Source organism: Acomys russatus, chromosome 16, assembly GCF_903995435.1.
Source record: "Acomys russatus chromosome 16, mAcoRus1.1, whole genome shotgun sequence".
NCBI classification, from domain to species: domain Eukaryota; kingdom Metazoa; phylum Chordata; class Mammalia; order Rodentia; family Muridae; genus Acomys; species Acomys russatus.
The window spans coordinates 45,004,704-45,024,078 of NC_067152.1; the positions used below are offsets into that span (position 1 = coordinate 45,004,704).

Below are 19,375 nucleotides of genomic sequence, written 5' to 3' on the forward strand. Positions count from 1 at the left end.
TGGCTCTTATTTCAAACCACTCAAGCTGGATTCTGCACATGATGTGGAGTTAGGGAGAGAATGGTCTGTTCATGACCAAACCAGGAAAGCTGGTAACACTGCAAGAAATCTACACTCAAATTCATGGGAAATTTTCCATGTTTAATGTAAAAGGCTTATAAAGCATTGGATTATTTACATGTGCATTAGAAAAGATGGCAAAGCCAGAGGTTGTCTTGAGGGGCTGCAGGGAGACAGTTCACACAAACCCCATTAATTGGAAGAGGAACTCCAATCCAGGCCCTTGGTGTGCCAGCACCAGCTTCAGATCAGGTCAGCCACTAAAGAGCAGAAAGGCACGTTAACAAGGCCACAAAGCGCCTCCCCAACCCTGTAAGGCAGCCCCCTCCCCCACAGCCACCAACAGGGCCAGCACTTGCCGTTCATGGGCATCTCGTCGATCTGCGTGGAGTAGTACTGTTCTATGTCCCTGAGGATGCGGATGTCGTCGTTCTTCACAAAATTGATGGCCACACCTTTGCGTCCGTACCGACCCGATCTCCCGATTCTTTGGAATAAAACATCTGTGTTAATAAACAGTCTCTCAGACGAAGGTCAAGGTCCTGAGCAAAGGAAGGAGGCACACACCTGTGAATGTACAGTTCTCTGTTGTTGGGCAGGTCGTAGTTAATGATGAGGGACACCTGACGGACATCCAGACCCTGGGCCCACACATCCGTAGAGATGAGCACCCGGCTGCAGAAGAAAGCCAGAAAAGTTGAGAGCAGACCCTCGACAGTTATGAGCAGCCTGGCCATGAGCCCTAGCAACCATACCACCCACCTGCCATCGGAAAACCTACTGCAACCATTGAAGTAGTGGGCTGACAGAGGACAACTGGGTGTCTTTTAGAGTTAACTTATTTACAGTCAGCCCCTCCAGGAAAACATGCTTAGCAAAAGTCTGACTGTAGAGCCAGATGTTTAAGTCCCGGCACTGAGAGGCAGAGGCAGGCGGATCACTCTGAGTTTGAGGTCAGTCTGGTCTACAAAAAGAGTCCAGGACAGCTAAGGCTACACAGGAACCTAGTACTGATGACATCATCTTCAAATCTTGAGGTCAAACCATAGCACTCCCTTACAGCAGCTGCTCTGTCCACACAGAGGCCAAAGCCATGCATGCCACCATACCTGAAACATGCCTGGTCCTGACCAATATACTAGGTATACAAAGACAAGGGGCTTAAAAACACAGTGTCAGAGCTGGGCGTGGTGGCACACGCCTTTAATCCCAGCACTCAGGAAGAAGAGGCAGGTGGATCACTGTAAGTTCAAAGCCAGCCTGATCTACAAAGTAAGTCCAGGATAGCCAGGACTACATAGAGAAACCCTGTCTAGAAAAACAAACAACAAAACAGTGTAAGAACACAAACGCTCACATTGAAACAGTGCCATACTGACATACTGTTATTAAGAAACCACCTGTTTCCTTCACCTATTGACATGGTTACTAGAAAGCAGATAGACTCCTGTTTCCACTAGGAGAGAGACTGTGTGTGTGCGTGTGGGTACGCGTGTGGCTTCACTGCCTTGAGTGGCACCACAACTGAGCCAGGAGGAAGGGAAAAGCTCATAGCAGAACGTGAGGCAAGCAGGACATGCAATCACCAATCAGCTGCTCAAAAGCAAAGCTACAGCAGAGGCCTATAAGCAGGAGCTGCTTAAAGAGCAGCTGGACTGGGCACTGAGGCCTCGAACATGGGAGCCAAGGGCTGGTGCAGCATGTCCTGGAGGCAAAAGGAAACTTGACAGCCATCCTGGGATCACCTCAGCAGCACCTCCTTCACCTCCCCAGGTGCTTCTAGATGGAGACACTTCACATAGACTGAAGCAGGACTCTTACCCTCAGATACAAACCAACATGTCTCAGACAAAATTGAGAGATAAGGAAAGAGAAAACAAACACATATAAATCTAAAGAAAGTTTATCCCCTATAAGGCAAAATGCCACTGCAGATTAAAACATACATTTACCGGGCATGGTGGTACACACCTTTAATCCGAGCACTTGGGAGTTGGGAGGCAGAAGCAGGAGGATTGCTGTGAGTTGAGGCCAGCCTGATCTACAAAGTGAGTCCAGGACAGCCAGGACTACACAGAGAAACCCAGTCTCTAAACAATCAAACAAAAACCAGGAAAAACTCACTACAGCTAGTTACCTTAGACCAACACACACATGAAGGGCTGCCCTGAACAATCTACCTCAGACAGTGACTAGCCATGCACGTCTGTTACTCGTGCCCTCCAGAGGTGGAGGTGGAAGAGCACAAGCTCAGCACCAGCCTCACTGCTAGACAGAGCCTGTCTCAAATCCTGAAAACCAAACAAGAGCAAAAAGCGGGCAGCGGTGGTGCTCGTTCTTAATCCCAGCAATCAGGAGGCAGAGGCAGGCAGATCTGAGGTCAAGGCCAACAACAGAGTAAGTTCCAGTACAGCCAGGGCTACACAAAGAAACCCTGCCTGGAATAACCAAAAATCTCAACCAACCAACCAAAACCCAAAACAAGAGAAGGGGAGGAGGAAATAATCACATTACTGACAAACCAAAACCAAACCCAATTCTAACTTATTTCCAAGAAACAGGAAATACCAAAACAAAGAAACAAAACAAAACCAAAAACAAACAAAAATCCCTCAAAGAGATGCACTCCAGCGACAGGTTCACAGACGGGTCCAAGTCTACAGACAGGCTGTACATTTGTATGTAAGTTTACAAGTTGAGGACAGGTGCAGCAAGCATACAGGACACAGGCCCGGGAGATGGCGCCATAATTTATTTAGTCAGGGAGCTTCTATCTCTGGGGCCAACATGGTGAAAAGAGAAAATTGACTTCACACACTAGAGAACACACACAACCCTCCACCACGGGGGGAAACACAGAGTATAAAAGATCACAGGGAGGACCTCATCTATTCAGTGAGAACTCAACACAAGACAGAAGCATGTCAGCAGCTCAGGGCTAGCTGGACAGAGCCTGTCCAAGGACACACACATGCACCATGCAAAAAGGACCCAAGGCACCCCAGCAGGCCTGAATCAAAGACACAAACCCAAAGGCCTGTTCTCCCAACACTGGGTGAGTGATCCAACACCTGGTTCCCAGAAGATGAACAGCTGTCAACCCAATGGTTAACGCCCAACAACCCCCACAGGGCAGCGTCCACTAGAGAAGTGTCAGCCCCTGCACTGGGGCGCTAAGGGCAGTGGCCATATGTCCTCGCACAGGAGCCAAAGCTGCAAAGACCTACCTGGCACCTGAGCGGAACTCCTTCATGATGGACTCACGCTCCTTCTGGGGCATGTCTCCGTGCATGGACGACACGGTGAAATTGGCTTCTCTCATTTTCTCTGTCAGCCAGTCAACCTACAAATCAGAACAAGATACATGCTCGTCTACCCAACCAAATACCTAGAAAATGGCAGCTCTCAACAACACACGCTTGCAGACACACACACAGGAAACTCTCACCCACCAGTCGGCTAACAAAGGCTATCACTTCAACCTACTTTCACGTTTTAAAAGATAGGTCGTGTATGTTTTCTGGGCTCCAACAGTTGTCCTGCCTCAACATCCCCAGTTTTCCCACTAGGCCCAATCTCAATGTTTCTGTCTTAACACAATCTATAGCTGAATTAACCAAGGACCCCAGAGCCCGAGCCACACCCTGCCTCTGACAGGAAGTGCCGCCCACAGTTCCCTAAGGACACTACCGAGCAGGTGGCACACCTTCCTCTTGGTGTTGCAGAAGATGACAGCCTGGGTGATGGTCAGCGTGTCGTAGAGGTCACACAAAGTATCAAACTTCCATTCTTCTCTTTCCACGGCCACAAAGAACTGTTTGATGCCTTCCAGAGTCAATTCATCACTGGCAAACAGATCAACGTCCACATTACTCTTCAAACCAGGAAGACTTGAGGGACCCAGCCCTCGTCCTGCCAGTCACATCCTATCCTGTTATTCCCACCAGACAGGGCTGTATCCTGAACATGCCTGAACCTTTCCCAGTTTACACAACCATGGTAATCTATCCGTTGGCAGAATACAGACCACTAATCAAGCATACAGCTCAATCTTAGAAACGGAAAAGGGTAGGGACCACTAAAGCTAGTCTCCACAAAGGGGATGAAGGAACGAATCCTTACCGCTTCACCAAGATGCGGATGGGGTCGGTCATGAACTTGTTGGTCATTTCCAGGATCTCATGCGGCAGCGTGGCGCTGATGAGAACCACCTGCGTGGCTGGAGGCAGGTACCTGTACACATCATAGATCTGCTCCTTGAAGCCTGAGACACACGGATGCGGGCAGCATCACTGGGAGAGCCACACTGCCAGGTCTTAAGAGGTCAGAGCAAGACCACAAGTGGGCAGGTGAACACCCTAACCTTGACCCACGAACTGCATCTCAAATTCAGGAATGCTCTGTGCTGAAAACCAAGCAGTGTGCAGTGCCAAAGCAGACAAGAGTAAAACACTGTCCCCACGGCTAGGAGTGATCTCATAGACCTTAACCACAAAAGCATTACAATACAAAATTCAGGCTCAAAACCTCCCAAGATGCACTGCTTCTCCACAAAGCAAGGACGGTCACATGAAGACATCGATCTCCTGCGTGTACAGACTTCACTGTGAAAACATAAGACCTGACAGCATGTCAGCACAAAGTCCTGGCACCTTACCTTTGTTCAACATTTCATCAGCCTCATCCAGAACCAACATCTTGATAGCCCGTGTCCTTAAACTCCTACGGCGGATCATATCTACAGAATTAGATTTTGAAAGAGTCACATGTGGCTCTAAGGAAAGAGCTAGCCATGTCCACTGAGCCCTCGCAGCCTGTCCCTGTCCGTGCAACCAGGAGCCCAGATGCAGAGCCCACCACATGGCACGGAACTGAACACGCACCCCCTAAGCGTCACCCACAGCCCAGACCTCACAACAGAAGCGCTCACCAAAAACACGTCCCGGCGTGCCTGCCACCACATGCTGCCCATAGTCTAGCTTCCGGATGTCCTCCCCGACATTGGTGCCCCCAATGCAGGCATGGCACTGCACATTCATGTAGTCCCCAAGAGCAAGCAGACCCTGGAGCAAAACAGTTTTGTGTGCAAAGCATGAGGTCAGACATTATGAACTGCCATTTTTACTCCAATTTGAAACAACCACCTAGCGTTCACTCAGTAACACCACAAGCCCTCCTTTCTCTGCCACAACGGAATTCACTTCAACAGTTTCTTACTACTGAACAACAACAGAAAAACCAACAAAAAAAGTGATGGTGTGAGGCTGGGAGCCACTCCTAGGCCGTGTGAGGCCCCATTCCGTGCCCGCAGCGCAGCAGGAGAAAGACTGCTATTCATTGTTGCAAGCGTCTGCTGCAGGCCATGTGCAGGAGAAGCCGCGGATCATAATCCCATCACACTAACATTCAAATACTATCCCTCCAAGACACAGAGTTGACTAAAGTGATTTTTCCCTGCCTCCCTTGCCACTCTGAGGCTGAGCCCCGAGCCTTGTGCGGTCCCGCAGAACTAACTGCCGCGGAGCTGCATTTCCAGACCATTTCTAAGAGTTATGAAGACACCAAACAAGCAGAAGCTATAGTAAAAACCACCGGGAGTCACGCAGCATGGAAGGAAGTGCAGGTTCCCGCACACACAACTCTGGGCTCCATCTTTTGGTGTTGGTGCCGGTCGGAGGACAACTATGGGCCAGTGCTCTCCTTCCACCTTTACATGGGTTCTGGGTGTGAGCAGCAAACACCTGCACCCACTCTACCATCTTGCTGGCCCCCAGGAAAGCAGGCAAAGAGAAAGAGCCCGTCTTCCTAAGATAAGCCATACTTCTGAAAGAGTATCTTTTTTTGGAGATAGGGTTTCTTTCTCTGTGTAGTCCTGGCTGTCCTGGAATTCACTCTGTAGACCAGGCTGGCCTCAAACTCAAGAAATCCACCTGCCTCTGTCTCCCAAGTGCTGGGGATGAAAGGTGTGCACCACCGGCCACCCCAAGCTGAGAGAATAACCCTGTGTGGTGTATGAACCCATTGCCTGTCAGTTAACTAAAACCTATGGTCTATAGGAAAGGGTAGAATAGACAGTGGGACACCTGGTAGGCAGAAAGGAACCAGGCACAGGAGATTCGGCTGGAAGACGTGAGGACAGACTCCTGGCACCTGAGCAGAAGTGACCAGCCACGTGGAAGAATGTAGACCAGCCACATGGCAGAATGTGGACTGGAACAAGTGGGTTGTGTTAAGTTATGAGCCGGTCTGAGAACAGCCGAGCTATATGGCCTAGGTATCTGTAAATACATTTTGAGTCTTATGAATCATTATTCCAGGAGTTTAGGGCCAGGAGGAAAAGTGCCCTATAACCCCTTACAACGGACACTTGAAACAGAATAGCAGTCTTTCTATCACGGCACCGATGGGGACTGAGTGGGGGCCTCACAGAGGCCAGGAAAGCACTCCGCCAGTTGAGTGGCACCCAGCCTGGTACCATCACCTTTTTTAAATTTTTGCTTTTTGAGACAGGGTTTCTCTGTGTAGTTGTAGTTATCCTGGGCTCACTTTATAGACCAATCTGCCTGCTTCTGCCCCCGCCCCCATGCTGGGGTAAGGGCGTGTGCCCCCAGCTACCATCATCTCTAATTGTCTCACCTTCTGAATCTGTACAGCTAACTCTCTTGTTGGAGCCAGTATCAAAGCTTGGGTTTCTCGAACCTGGTGAATCATCAGAAAAAAGAAATGACATGAATGGGGGTTCTTGCAACATTTTCACCCATCACTCTTACATCCTCTTACTCCCCCTCCCTCCAGTCTCTTCCCCCCCAAAAAAATCCCACCTCTACCTTCACTCCTACCTTAAAAAACAAAACAAAACAAAAACACAACAACTAGACTGCATTGCGAGAGAAAACCTGGTGTTTGTCCAAGTCCAGCTTACTGTGCTGAGCCCTGTGACCTCCAGTCTCAGTGCTGCTCACAAGCACTCGGACCCACTATAAATAACCAGCTTGTGGGGCTGGAGAGGTGGCTCAGCAGTTCAGAGCACTGTCTGCTCTACCAGAGGTCCTGAGTTCAATTCCCCTGCAACCACATGGTGGCTCACAACCATCTGTAATGTGATCTGGTGCCCTCTTCTGGCCTGCAGGTGTACATGCAGGCAGAGCATTCATATACATTAAATAAATAAATCTTGAAAATTAAAAAAAAAAAATTTTTTTTTTTAATTAAGACAAACAAAAAACCAGCTTGTGTGTGCTTACTCCTTTCCTAACCAGCCTAAAGCAACATTTAAGCTGGAAGTCCAGCAAGAAGAGTCAGGTTCTTCTGTGCATTTCAGAATATCCTGGCCTGGCCTAAAACTTGATACAAGGACCATCCTGGACTCAAAGACCCTTCTGTCTGCTGAGATTAAAGGTATACAGTCACACCCGACCCAGAAGCTGTCCTCTGTACACACAGCATTGGCCTAAGTACAGACACCCTTTCAGTTAAAAGGGTTTCTTGTGAGTGGCCGATCACCTGGATATCCAAGCACTGCAGGACTGAGATGCTGAAGGTGGCCGTCTTGCCTGTGCCAGACTGAGACCTGTTTAAGAAAGCACAAGAGTAGTGTCAGAGGAAGGGCACCAGACACTGACCTTGTTCTGGTGACCCCACTGCTTAGCATGCTTCAAAGGCCTGGCCGATGAGACAGTGAGGCAGCTTCTTTCTAGGCAGCCCTACCCCTTACCCCAACATCTTAACTGCAAAGGTGTGAGACCCAAGTACAAGGTTACATCTTTTGAGTTTTGTTTTTTCAAGACAGGGTTTCTCTGTGTAACAACAGACCTGGCTGTCCTGGAACTCTCTTTGTAGACCAGATTGGCCTCAAACTCACCAAGATTCACCTGTGTCTGCCTCCCAAGGGTTGGGATTAAAGGTGTGGCTCAAATCACATCTTTTTATTTTTAATTTTTATTTTCACGTATGCATTTGTGTGACTGAATGCCGAATGTGTGAGGGTGCTCTCAGAGCCCAGAAGCGGATGCTGGACTGTGAGTCACTCAGGATATGCACTAGCAATAGGAACTGAGCTTGGGAACTGATGAGCCATCTCCACGGGCCCCAGAGCCAGTGTGAAGTGTGAAATGCTAAGATGGATGCGTGGCCACTGCACCAGGGACAGTGTGAAGTGTGAAATGCTAAGATGGATGCGTGGCCACTGCACCAGGACAGTGTGAAGTGTGAAATGCTAAGATGGATGCGTGGCCACTGCACCAGGGACAGTGTGAAGTGTGAAATGCTAAGATGGATGCGTGGCCACTGCACCAGGGACAGTGTGAAGTGTGAAATGCTAAGATGGATGCGTGGCCACTGCACCAGGGACAGTGTGAAGTGTGAAATGCTAAGATGGATGCGTGGCCACTGCACCAGGGACAGTGTGAAGTGTGAAATGCTAAGATGGATGTGTGGCCACTGCACCAGGGACAGTGTGAAGTGTGAAATGCTAAGATGGATGCGTGGCCACTGCACCAGGGACAGTGTGAAGTGTGAAATGCTAAGATGGATGCGTGGCCACTGCACCAGGGACAGTGTGAAGTGTGAAATGCTAAGATGGATGCGTGGCCACTGCACCAGGGACAGTGTGAAGTGTGAAATGCTAAGATGGATGCGTGGCCACTGCACCAGGGACAGTGTGAAGTGTGAAATGCTAAGATGGATGCGTGGCCACTGCACCAGGGACAGTGTGAAGTGTGAAATGCTAAGATGGATGCGTGGCCACTGCACCAGGGACAGTGTAAAGTGTGAAATGCTAAGATGGATGCGTGGCCACTGCACCAGGGACAGTGTGAAGTGTGAAATGCTAAGATGGATGCGTGGCCACTGCACCAGGGACAACCAAACTCAAGAATCTGCGACACCAACAAGAATTTCAAGAACAAGGCAGAAAGGGGCCCTCCTCCTCCTTTGCCTCACTAGCTACTCAAACATGGGAGTACGACTTAAAATGAGAGATGGCTCAGAGATTAAACGCACTGGCTGTTTTTCCAAAGGTCCTGAGTTCAGTTCCCAGCAACCACATGGTGGCTCACAGCCATCTGTCATGAGATCTGGCGCCCTCTTCTGGTGTGCAGGTGTACATGTATACATAATAAATAAATCTTAAAAATAAAAGAAAGAAAGAAAAAGAAAAGAATTTGTCTTTTAAAAAATTAAGGCAAAGAACAGTTTGGCATAAAGTTCTTGGGTAGTAGAGCAGGTCCTGGGTTCAACACTAGCATGTACCTTTAATCCCAGCATTCAGGAGGCAGAGGCAGGAGGATATTTTGAGGCCAGCCTGGTCTGCTGGCATAATGGTTCATGCACGGTGTGCAGTTTACCCGTGTTCATCCAGATGCTGACTTCTCTACCCGACTCTCTGGCCTCAACCCAGACATGGCCTCACACTGTTTACTCTAAGTGCCTCCTGTCTCAAGTTTGTGTAAACATGCTCACCACTTGTTCTCTGTGTTGCCAGTGCATTAGAGAACGGGGAGATCCACTTCCAGTGATGGGGGAAGAGGGAGGAGAGACCCAGAGCTGGAGCAGAGCACGACAAAAATGCAAATCAGAGTATTAAGGGGACTGGGCAGGGAGGTGACCAGATGACTGGAGGAGTAGAATAGGTTTTTTTTTTTTTTAATTTTTAAAAATTTTTTTATTTATACAGCATTCTGCTTGCATGTGTGCCTGTGCCCCAGAAGAGGGTACTAGATCTCATTACAGATGGTTGTGAGCCACCATGTGGTTGCTGGGAATTGAACTCAGGACCTTTAGAAGAACAGACAGTGCTCTTAACCTCTGAGCCATCTCTCCAGCCCTAGAATAGGTTATAATGGCCACTTAGAGTGCTCTTAAGCTATAAATAAACCATAGTCTCTGTGTGTCAATCATTGGGGAGCTAGCCGGTTAAAGAAAACTGCCGCTGTATTAATGTCCTGCATATATTAATCTCAGTAATCATTTTACACTAGTGTACAGAGTGATAACTGGGACTATGAAATTAAACTTTCTCTCACACACATCCCCCTCCACAGGGGGAAACAACAACGACAACAAGGAAACCCATCAATTTCTACTCAGGACTCTGACTACCCATCAGCAACGCAGCACTTTCGTGCTGTGTACAATGACCTGGATATGACCCATGGTACCAACACCTCCCCAAAACACACATGCATACTGACACTGGAGAACTATCTTTAAAAAAAGATGTCAGGCATGTAATCCCAGCACTTGGGGAGGCAGAGGCAGGCAGATCTCTGAGTTCAAGGCCAACCTGCTCTACAAAGCATGTCCAGGACAGCCATGGCTACAGAGAAACACTGTTTTGAACTCTCCCTCCCCCAAAAGAAACTTTCTCATTTTGGTTTGTTTTTTCGAGACAGGGTTTCTCAGTGTAGCCTTGACTGTCCTGGACTCACTTTGTAGACCAGGCTGGCCTCAAACTCACAGATATCCGCCTGCCTCTGCCCCCAGTGCTGGGATTAAAGGCGTGCACCACCACACCTGGCTCAAGAACCCTTTTGTAGATGAGAAAAAAACAGTGACATCATCCTGAGCTGAGTGAGCCTGTGCTGACTGTAGAGATGCCAAGGCAGGCCCCTCTTCCCACAGCTCTCACTACAGTGCACTGGCCCAAACTGGCTCTCAGCACCCACAACTCACTGTGCAATGACGTCTCTTCCTTTAATTATCTGCTTGATAGCACGCTGCTGGATTGCTGAAGGTTTTTCAAAACCTGTAAATACAAAGAGGAAACACTTAGCTCTCAGGGCTATGACAGCATGGGCTCCCTGGGGGACACATATTCTCTTCTTACTGCCAACCTTAGAGCAGGGCTGAGCACACCTTTACAGACCAGTCTGGGGGAGTGCCTATAAAGACAGTATCTACAATGCCAACACTTGGAAGGTAGAACCTGAGCCTTAGAAAACCCTCTTTACAAGCAAAATCCTAAGCCCAAAAGTGCTGCGTTTGCCACCCCTTCCTCCTAGCAAGCATTCAAATCCACGGGTTCCTCCTGTCTTCAGGGCTCTGAGCCTGCACAGGCACGATGTGGGACATTCCGTAATGCCCCCCGGCCTGGATGCAACCACCCCACCTGGAGGGCCATTACTACAGCGCTGAGAACAGTATGGAAGAGTGGGCACTGGGTGCACACACCCTTTAATCGTAGCACGCTGGAGGCAGAAACAGGCGGATCTCTGTGAATGGCCAGCTGGTTTACGTAGTGGGTTCCAGGACAGCCAGAGCGATGTAGCCAAAACAAACAAAAAAACAAAAGCACTTTCTAAATAAGCAGACAGAACTTACACAGAAAAGCTGTAGTACTTTCATACTTTTAAGATGTAACTAGCCAGCTGGGTGGTGGTGGTGCACGCCTTTAATCTCAGCACTGGGGATGCAGAGGCATTCGGATCTCTTGAGTTTGGGGCCAACCTGGTCTAAAAGCAGAGTCCGGGAGAGCCAAAGCTACTCAGAGAAACCCCGGCTCGAAAAATAAATAAAACAAAATAAAAAGGTTGTAACTAGAGCCGGGTGTGGTGGTGCATGCCTTTAATCCCAAGCGCTCGGGAGACGGAGGCAGGTGGATCTCTGTGAGTTTGAGGTCTGAGCTCCAGACCAGCCTGGTCTAAAAAGTGAATTTAAGGACAGCCAGGGCTACACAGAGAAACGGGTGTTGAGTGTGGGGTATGTAATTAGTCTCCCAGCACTTGGAAGGCAGAGGCAGGCACATCGATATGAGTTCAAGGCCAGCCTAGTTTACAAAGTGAGTCCAGGACAATCATGGCCACACAGAAAAACCCTGTCTCGAAAACCAAAAAAAAAAAAAAAAGCCAGGCGTGGCAGAGCCAGGCGTATCTCTAAGTCAGAGCGCAGCCTGGGCTACCAAAAGTTCCAGGACAGCCCAGGGCTACAAAGAGAGACCCTTGTCTGAAAAACAAACAAACAAACAAACACCAAAGAGCTCATTCGGCTTCCCAAAAATGCTGCAAAGAGCGGCAGCAAGACCCACCATCCCCTCAGAGAAGCAAGGAACGCACTCCGTCTGCCGCCAGCGGACCCTTCGGTGCTACCACAGCGGCAGCATCACCACCTCTCCGTGGTCCAGGCGTCGCCCCGCCTCCTGACTCCCTTCACTCCATCCGCACGTCAGGATTAAACTTTCAAACCCCACGCGCCCGACCCGACCACTCTGACTTAGAATTAAACAGCGCCTTTCCGCTCAATTTAGTAACGAATCTCAAATTCTCTACCACACCCCCCGAAACTGGCGGCTGGCTGGCAGGCACCACAGGACAAGCATCGACCCGTGAGCCAGGGCCAGCTGTCCTCTCCCCGCTGGTGACTCTCTCCTGCGGCTCTCATGACTGTCCCCGCCTAATCTACTCCACCCAGTAGCTCACTTTCTGTTTGTCCCCTCACAGGGACACGCGTGGGAGCGGCGGGAAGAGCCTGGCTGGCTGCAGCCCCCGAGGACCGGCCCTGCGCTCCGGAGCCGGCTCGCGCGCTCCCCGCCCGGCCTACCGCGGCGCGCCCCCCCCAACCTCCCGGCCTCGCGGCCCGCGGCCCACCGTAGGCGTAGATGCCGCGCAGCAGGTCCTCCCGCAGGCCCATGGTGTCGAACGTGGGGGTCACGTCCACCTCCTCGCTGGTCTCGAACTCCACTTTGGTCATGTCCTCCTCTTTAAGCAGCCGCTTCCGCGCGGAGCCCGACGTCGCCATCGTGGCTGTGGCCGCCATGATCCCGACTCCGCTAATAAACCAGCGCGAGCTGCGGCGGGAACCGGATGCAAGACCTCGCCGCCGGCCCGCCCGGGAGGAAGTGACGACACCAGGGCGCAGGGGCGTCTGGTCTGACGGAGGAGAAAGGCGGGACGAGCGCCCTAGGCCGCGGTAGTCTCGCGATATTTAGTGATCCGCGGGATTCGGCGAGGTCCTGGGCTTGCCTTCGCTGTGTACACACGCGCCGTACTCTTAACGGGGTGTACGCCGGAGTGTGGGCTCTTTAGGATTCTGCAGCTGCTTGGGATAGGGCTGTGGGGTGTCTCGGGGAGGTGCAAGGCGGACGCCATGCTGTCCCTGAGGGTGCCAGGTAAGGGAAGATGGAGCCGCCGGGCGGACTCTGCGCTGCGTCTCCGCTTCTCTGTTGCCATGGCAACCTCAGCGCGAATCCAGCTCCCTCTGCTCGGCTGGGAGGATTAGGCGGGTAGCGAGGGGAATCGGTGGTTTTCCTGGAAGAGCAGGGACCGTCCAAGCCGCCGTCGCCTCCCCGGAATCCTTCGGTGCCTCTGACCAGGCGTGGTGGCGCCAGTCACTCTGAAGGGTCGCGTTTTAAAGCCAGGCTCCACAAGGGCCTTGCTGCTGGGCTTCTGCCTGTTGCTTTGTTTCTATCTGAGGGTGGGTCCCAGGACCTGTTCAGTTTTGAGCCATACCCACAGTTCTAGGAAATACTCATTTGAACTTGGCCTCTTTTCTTTTCTTTCTTTTGTTTTTGTTTTTCGAGACAGGGTTTCTCTGTGTAGCCTTGGCTGTCCAGGACTCACTTTGTAGACCAGGCTGGCCTCGAGCTCACAGCGATCCACCTGCCTCTGCCTCCTGAGTGCTGGGACTAAAGACGTGCGCCACCCCCGCCCGGCTTTGACCCCTTTCTTTTTCTCTGCTTTTGAGGAAAGATGACTAAACTGTTAGGAGCAGTCACTCCTCTCCCAGTGAACCATACTTCCATTCCAGCACTCAAATTGTGTGAATCTTAACAGCCTGTGTCTCCAGCTCCAAGGGATCCAATGCTTCTGGCCTCCGTGGTTATACACACACATAAATTTATACACATAAATATTTCACAGCTACTGTGAAAAAATTCATTTTATGTAGATAAATTTAGTTATGATCAGATTATCGTTTTATGGAGAATGTTGCAATACACCCACATTACACGTTATTACACCTTCTTTTGAGAGCTCAGCTTCCTCTCTGGTATCGGGATTTGTCCAGACCCGAGAACGGGTATGATACATCTGGTGCTATTGAGAACGCTGAAGACAGAGCTGGCCACCCTTCTGAGAATAAGCCTACCGTGAGGTTAAGTCCTCATGTCTTCTCACTCCACAGGGATTTATTTTTCCCATGTCTCACGCCGTCCAGCAAGTCTGACTCTAGGGGTTGTTTTGCAATTACTGCTGTAAAATACACATGAATTTTTAAAAAATATTTTATTTAATTTATGTGTGCTGGTGTCAGATCTTGGAGTTACAGACAGTTGTGAGCTGCCATGTGGGTGCTGAGAATTGAACCTGGGTCCTTTGGAAGAGCAGGCAGTGCCCTTAACCACTGAACCATCTCTCCAGCCCCATACACATGAATTTTTAAGAAAAGAATGTGGAGGTTGGAGAGATGGCTCAGGGATGCCCTCTTCTGGCCTGCAGGCACACATGTAGATGGAGCACTGTATACATAATAAATAAAATAAAATCTTTTTTAAAAAAGAGAAAAAAAGACATGGGTGGGTCTATCTATTCAGCTTCTCAGGTTCCCTAACAAGGAAACAATTGCCAGCTTTCTCACTGCTCACATCCAGGAGGAAAAAAAGGAACACAGACATAGCCCAGCAGAGCAGGGATATAGCAAGGTCATGTGGGGGTCGCAGGGGAGATAGGGCAATGCCAGCATTTGCTCTGCTCTGCTCAGGAGTTCGTCTGCACCCACTGAGCTCCTGGAGTCGGGGTGACAAGATCAGGAGTCTCCTGCCCAGGGGCGGGAGAGGTTCAGGCAGTCTGACCCAACCACCATAACTGCAGAGGTTGACATCCTAGACAGAAGAAATCCAAAGGTTATCCCCAAAGGATTGCTTCCTGCTAGCGGTCCCACCCATCACCGGTCCTTTCTCAAAGCTACCTAGCTGGAGCCAGGTACCCTGCTAAGCAGGACTGGGGTCTTTTTCTTTTAAAGATTTATTTATTACATATTCAGTGTTCTGTCTACAAGTATACCTGCGCACCAGAAGAGAGCACCAGATCTCATTACAGATGGCTGTGAGCCACCATGTGGGTGCTGGGAATTGAACTCAGGACCTCTGGGAGAACAGATAGTGCTCTTTACTGCTGAGCCATCTCTCCAGCCCCCATGACTGGGGTCTTGCACATATATTCAGGTGCATAGTAAGTTGCCCTGCCCCAGCTCTGTACTGGAACCATTTCTGGTTCTGAACTGAGGGTAAGAGGGTCACTTGCTTTCATGGAGTGTTTATTCCAGAGAAGGGCAAGACCCATGAAATTCATAAACAAATAATATAATTGTATGTTGTATAGTTAATGTGATGTAAATAAAATTGGACAAAGTAGGTTAAGTTACTGAGTTTCTGGTTTTACTTGGTGGCTGGAGGAAAATGTCACCTGACTTGAGAGGAGGTGTTCGTAGTTACACCCAGGGACGGGTGTGAAGGAGGCGACAGGGTGAACATAGGCACGGTGAGCTGGAGCCAAGGGAGACATGAGAAGGGCCGCCAGGGCCTGGCAGACTGATTTGCCAGAGAGCCCCTTTCAGATGGGGCAGGGATGGGAGATGAGCTGGCTACACCAAGAGATGGCGAGGAGACGGGCAAGCTCTGAAGAGTGGTGGTGTCTGCTGTCTGATTCTGTGGAAATTTTACACGGAAGTTTACAGAGCTGATAGTTGGCTGGCCTGGGTGGGGCTGTCAGGATTACAAAATTTTCTGGGTCATGAGATAGGAGACTGTGGGGCCTTGTATCAGGAGTAAGTATTAGGGGGCGCGACAGGAGCTGCTGCCGTGGAGTTTCCCTTCATGGTAAGTGGTGTGAGGGAAATGTTCTGGAACAGCTTGGACCAGTTGCATGAATATTGTGATTGCCGGCATGAAAAAATAAAGCTTTCCTGAGCACCTGGATCCTGCTGAAGTAGACGCCGATCAGGGTGGAAGGATGCGCAGTCTTCTGTCTGGACAGATGAGGGGTGCTCTCCCACATCACAGGTGAGATGAGTCCCCCTGGGGAGGAGAAGGCCACAGCCACCCTGCCAGAATCACAGCTTCAAACAGAACAAGAAATAATGTTGACACCTCTTGGCCTAGGTTGTTGAGCCTCTGGGCTCAGGCTCCTCACCCCTCTCCACCTAAAAACCCCCTGCCTCGTGGTAGGAGGGCTTATCTCCTGAGACTCCTGAATAGAAAGCCTCAATAGTTCTAGAAAATGCAAAGAAATGCTATCATGTCACATGAAAGAGGGAGCCCATGAAGTTCAGCCCTAAGAACCAGAGGCCAAGCACAGTGACACACGCCTGTAGTCCCTGATACCCAAGAGACGACGAAGGCCAGGCACAGTGGTACACAGCTGTAGCCCCTGGTACCCAGGATACAGAGGCAGGAGGAAAAGGAGCTTCTAACCAGCCTGGGCTTTGGGGGCTGGGAGAGCTCACATGCTCACACAACCAAGCATGCCCAGTATGATGGTGCTGCCTGTAATCTGGTAGTCAGGAGTCAGAGGCAGGAGTATCATTCAAAGTTCAAGGTCGCCAGGAGGTGGTGGTGCACGCCTTTAATCCCAGCACTTGGGAGGCAGAGACAAGTGGATTTCTGTGGGTTCGAGGCCAGCCTGGACTACAGAGCAAGTTCCAGGACAGCCAGTGCTGTTACACAGAGAAACCCTGTCTCCAAAAACAAAAACAAAACAAAGTTCAAGGTCATTTTCACTTCCAGGACAGCCAGAGCCAGACAGCCATCTATCTCAACAATAAAATTCTAAAAGACAGAAAAGAAAACATAAAAAGAAACATATAACCTCTCTAGACTCACAAGGAGCTACAGACACAAGTCAGAAGTGAGGGTGAACTCATGTCTTAATCACCACAGTGCCCAGTAGCGGTGACCTTCATTCACAGGGTAGTAAGGTGTGTCTCTGTCTATTCGGATGGTTGATTGCTCGACCCTCAAGGAGCTAAATGCTAACCGATTCTGGCATTGTCACTGCTACTGAAGAATCTCCTCTTGCAAAGTTGTGTAAAAATTGTTCTCCATCATCTTTGAGTGGTCAGTAAAGAGAGCTGAGCAGCCGATAGTGGGCAGGAGAGAGTAGGCTGGACTTGTGATTCCAGTGGAGGGGGGTCCCAAGTGGAGAGGGAGGGAGAGAAGGAAGGAGAGAGGGGAAGGTCGCCAGGCCCTGAGGAGATGATGGCCCTGAGGACTGAGGAGTTGCCATAAGGACACGCTTGGAGCGGGAGCAGCCAGGGCAAGCCTGGATGGCAAGCAACAGGGGTACGTGGCTGGGAACAAGGCCCAGCATAGCACAGTCGGCTTAGAACAGCTGAGAATCTATCTGCCCAGCTGTAGTTCTTTTCTATCTATTTATTTATTGGTTTTTGGGGGAGTGTTTTGTTTTGTTTTTGAGACAGGGTTTCTCTGTGTAGCCTTGGCTGTCCTGGACTCACTTTGTAGATCAGGCTGGCCTCGAACTCACAGTGATCTGCTTACCTCTGCCTCCCGAGTGCTGGGATTGAATACAGGTGTAGTTCTTAAGGCTTTAAATTATGTAACAGGTCTCTGTCTCATTATTTGGGAGCTTGAACAAGTATTAGAATAAAGCCCCAATTATATTTACAGAGCACCCCACTAATGGTTATCCAGTATCCCTTAGAATTGCTACTGGGAGTCGCTTCCAGGGACGCTAAAACAGTTTTTCTGACACCCTGAAGCAGTGCACAGGTGGGTGGGGTAGGCTGAGAGCAACGGGTGTCTTGACAACATGGCCCGTGAGGGTGGTGATCATTGAGGACAAAGGACAGACATGGGCCCCAGGCTAGCCAGAGGGCAACTCTGGGCAACATTACACGTAGCTGCAGTGTTCTGGAGGTAGGTCTTAAAAATCACAATGTTAGCGTGAGTGGAGACGGAGGAACCAGGCAAATGGAAGGCCCTGGGGGAGGAAGATTCGACATAGCGGGGCAGGGTGACACGCAGGACTGGTGTGTCACAAATACGGAGGACCATCCTATTCCTGCTCACCACTCATAGGCAGGAGCATTCCAGGCTTCTTCCAACACAGCATCAACAGTTGCTCAACACCCAGCTGGGTGATTTCCAGCCCACCACGGGGCGCCAACCCAGGAGCTGTGCCAAGGCAGGGCAGGGCAGCAAGCTGCTGTTTCCTGGGAGCAGCAGGCAGAATGGGCGTCTCTTGCTGCTACCTGAAGCTTGGGGTGCGCTTGAGTACTGTCCACCCGACGACCAGCCAGATCACATCTACTGATGGCAATTTTCTTCCTTAAAACTCTGTAAAATTCACACCACGTGTAATGAGTGGGTTAAAGTGGAGGACTTGGTGTCCCAGCCCCCATAGGAAAGTCAGTCCTCAGGGTCATGCCAGCACGCTTAGCGTGCTTTCTTGTGCGTGCAGGAGAACCCCCTTTCCCCACCCCCGCCCTCGTAGCCTAGGCTGGTCATGGTCCTCCTGACTCTGCCTCCTGAGTGTCAGAAGCTACAGGTATGTAGCTGGCCTCTGTACGCCTAGCTGTATGTACAAGCCTGGCCTCTGCGTTTTAAGGGCAGAGTTTCGTGGCCTCCTTCTTTCATTTGTCATGGGAGTTTCTTCACATTTCTAGAACTATGCAGGGCCTTGAGTATGTAGGCTTTCTATTCAGGGCCTTGGGGAGATGAGCGAGGGCCATGAGGCAGAGCCTTTTTTTTTTTTTTTTTTTTTTTTTGAGACAGAGGGTTTCTCTGTGTTAGCCTTGGCTATCCTGGACTTGCCTTGTAGACCAGGTTGGCCTCAAACTCACAGAGCTTAAAGGTCACCACTCCAGGCTGGCCTTTTTTTTTTTTTTTTTTTTTTTTTTAGTTCTACCTGCATACACACCTGCACGCCAGAAGAGGGCACCAGATCACATTATAGATGGTTGTGAGCCACCATGTAGTTGCTGGGAATTGAACTCAGGACCTTTGGAAGAACAGCCAGTGCTCTTAACCTCTGAGCCATTATTATTCCAGCCCTGAGGCAGGGGCTTTTTAGGTGGAGACGAGTGAGGAGCCTGAGCCCAGAGGCTCGACAACCATGGCCAAGAGGTGGCGACATTAGTTCTTGTTCTGTTTGAAGCTGTGATCCTGGCAGAGCAGCTGTGGCCTTCTCCTCCCCAGGGGGACTCACCTCAGCTGTGACGTGGGAGAGCACGTCCAGACAGAAGACTGCACATCCTTCCACCCTGACGCAGTTTTGCTCATTCATTCAGGCAACGTTCATGCAACTGTCTGCCCTAGGGGCGAGGCCGAACAGAGAACAAGAAAGACAAGAATTGCTGTCATGTG

At 50.2% G+C, this 19,375-nt stretch overlaps 1 protein-coding gene across 1 annotated transcript; it reads right to left on the reverse strand.

Moving 5' to 3' along the window:
* Positions 1–303: 303 nt before the first annotated feature.
* Positions 304–12,855, reverse strand: Eif4a3 (eukaryotic translation initiation factor 4A3). Its single transcript, XM_051159300.1, has 12 exons — positions 12,642–12,855; positions 10,732–10,804; positions 7,564–7,630; positions 6,697–6,759; positions 4,991–5,123; positions 4,718–4,798; positions 4,183–4,324; positions 3,767–3,905; positions 3,288–3,403; positions 628–735; positions 405–547; positions 304–320 (listed from the first exon to the last, which is right to left on the reverse strand). The coding sequence occupies exons 1-12, from the start codon at positions 12,808–12,810 to the stop codon at positions 304–306; spliced, it is 1,251 nt and encodes a 416-aa protein (XP_051015257.1). The 5' UTR covers positions 12,811–12,855.
* Positions 12,856–19,375: the final 6,520 nt, after the last annotated feature.

Coding starts and splice junctions, on each gene's coding strand:
- Eif4a3 (XM_051159300.1), bottom strand. CDS start 12,810: ATGGCGGCCACAGCCACGATGGCGACGTCGGGCTCCGCGCGGAAGCGG. Junction 10,805..12,641: donor GCGCGGCATCTACGCCTACG/GTGGGCCGCGGG, acceptor TTGTATTTACAG/GTTTTGAAAAACCTTCAGCA. Junction 6,760..7,563: donor TGCAGTGCTTGGATATCCAG/GTGATCGGCCAC, acceptor ATGATTCACCAG/GTTCGAGAAACCCAAGCTTT.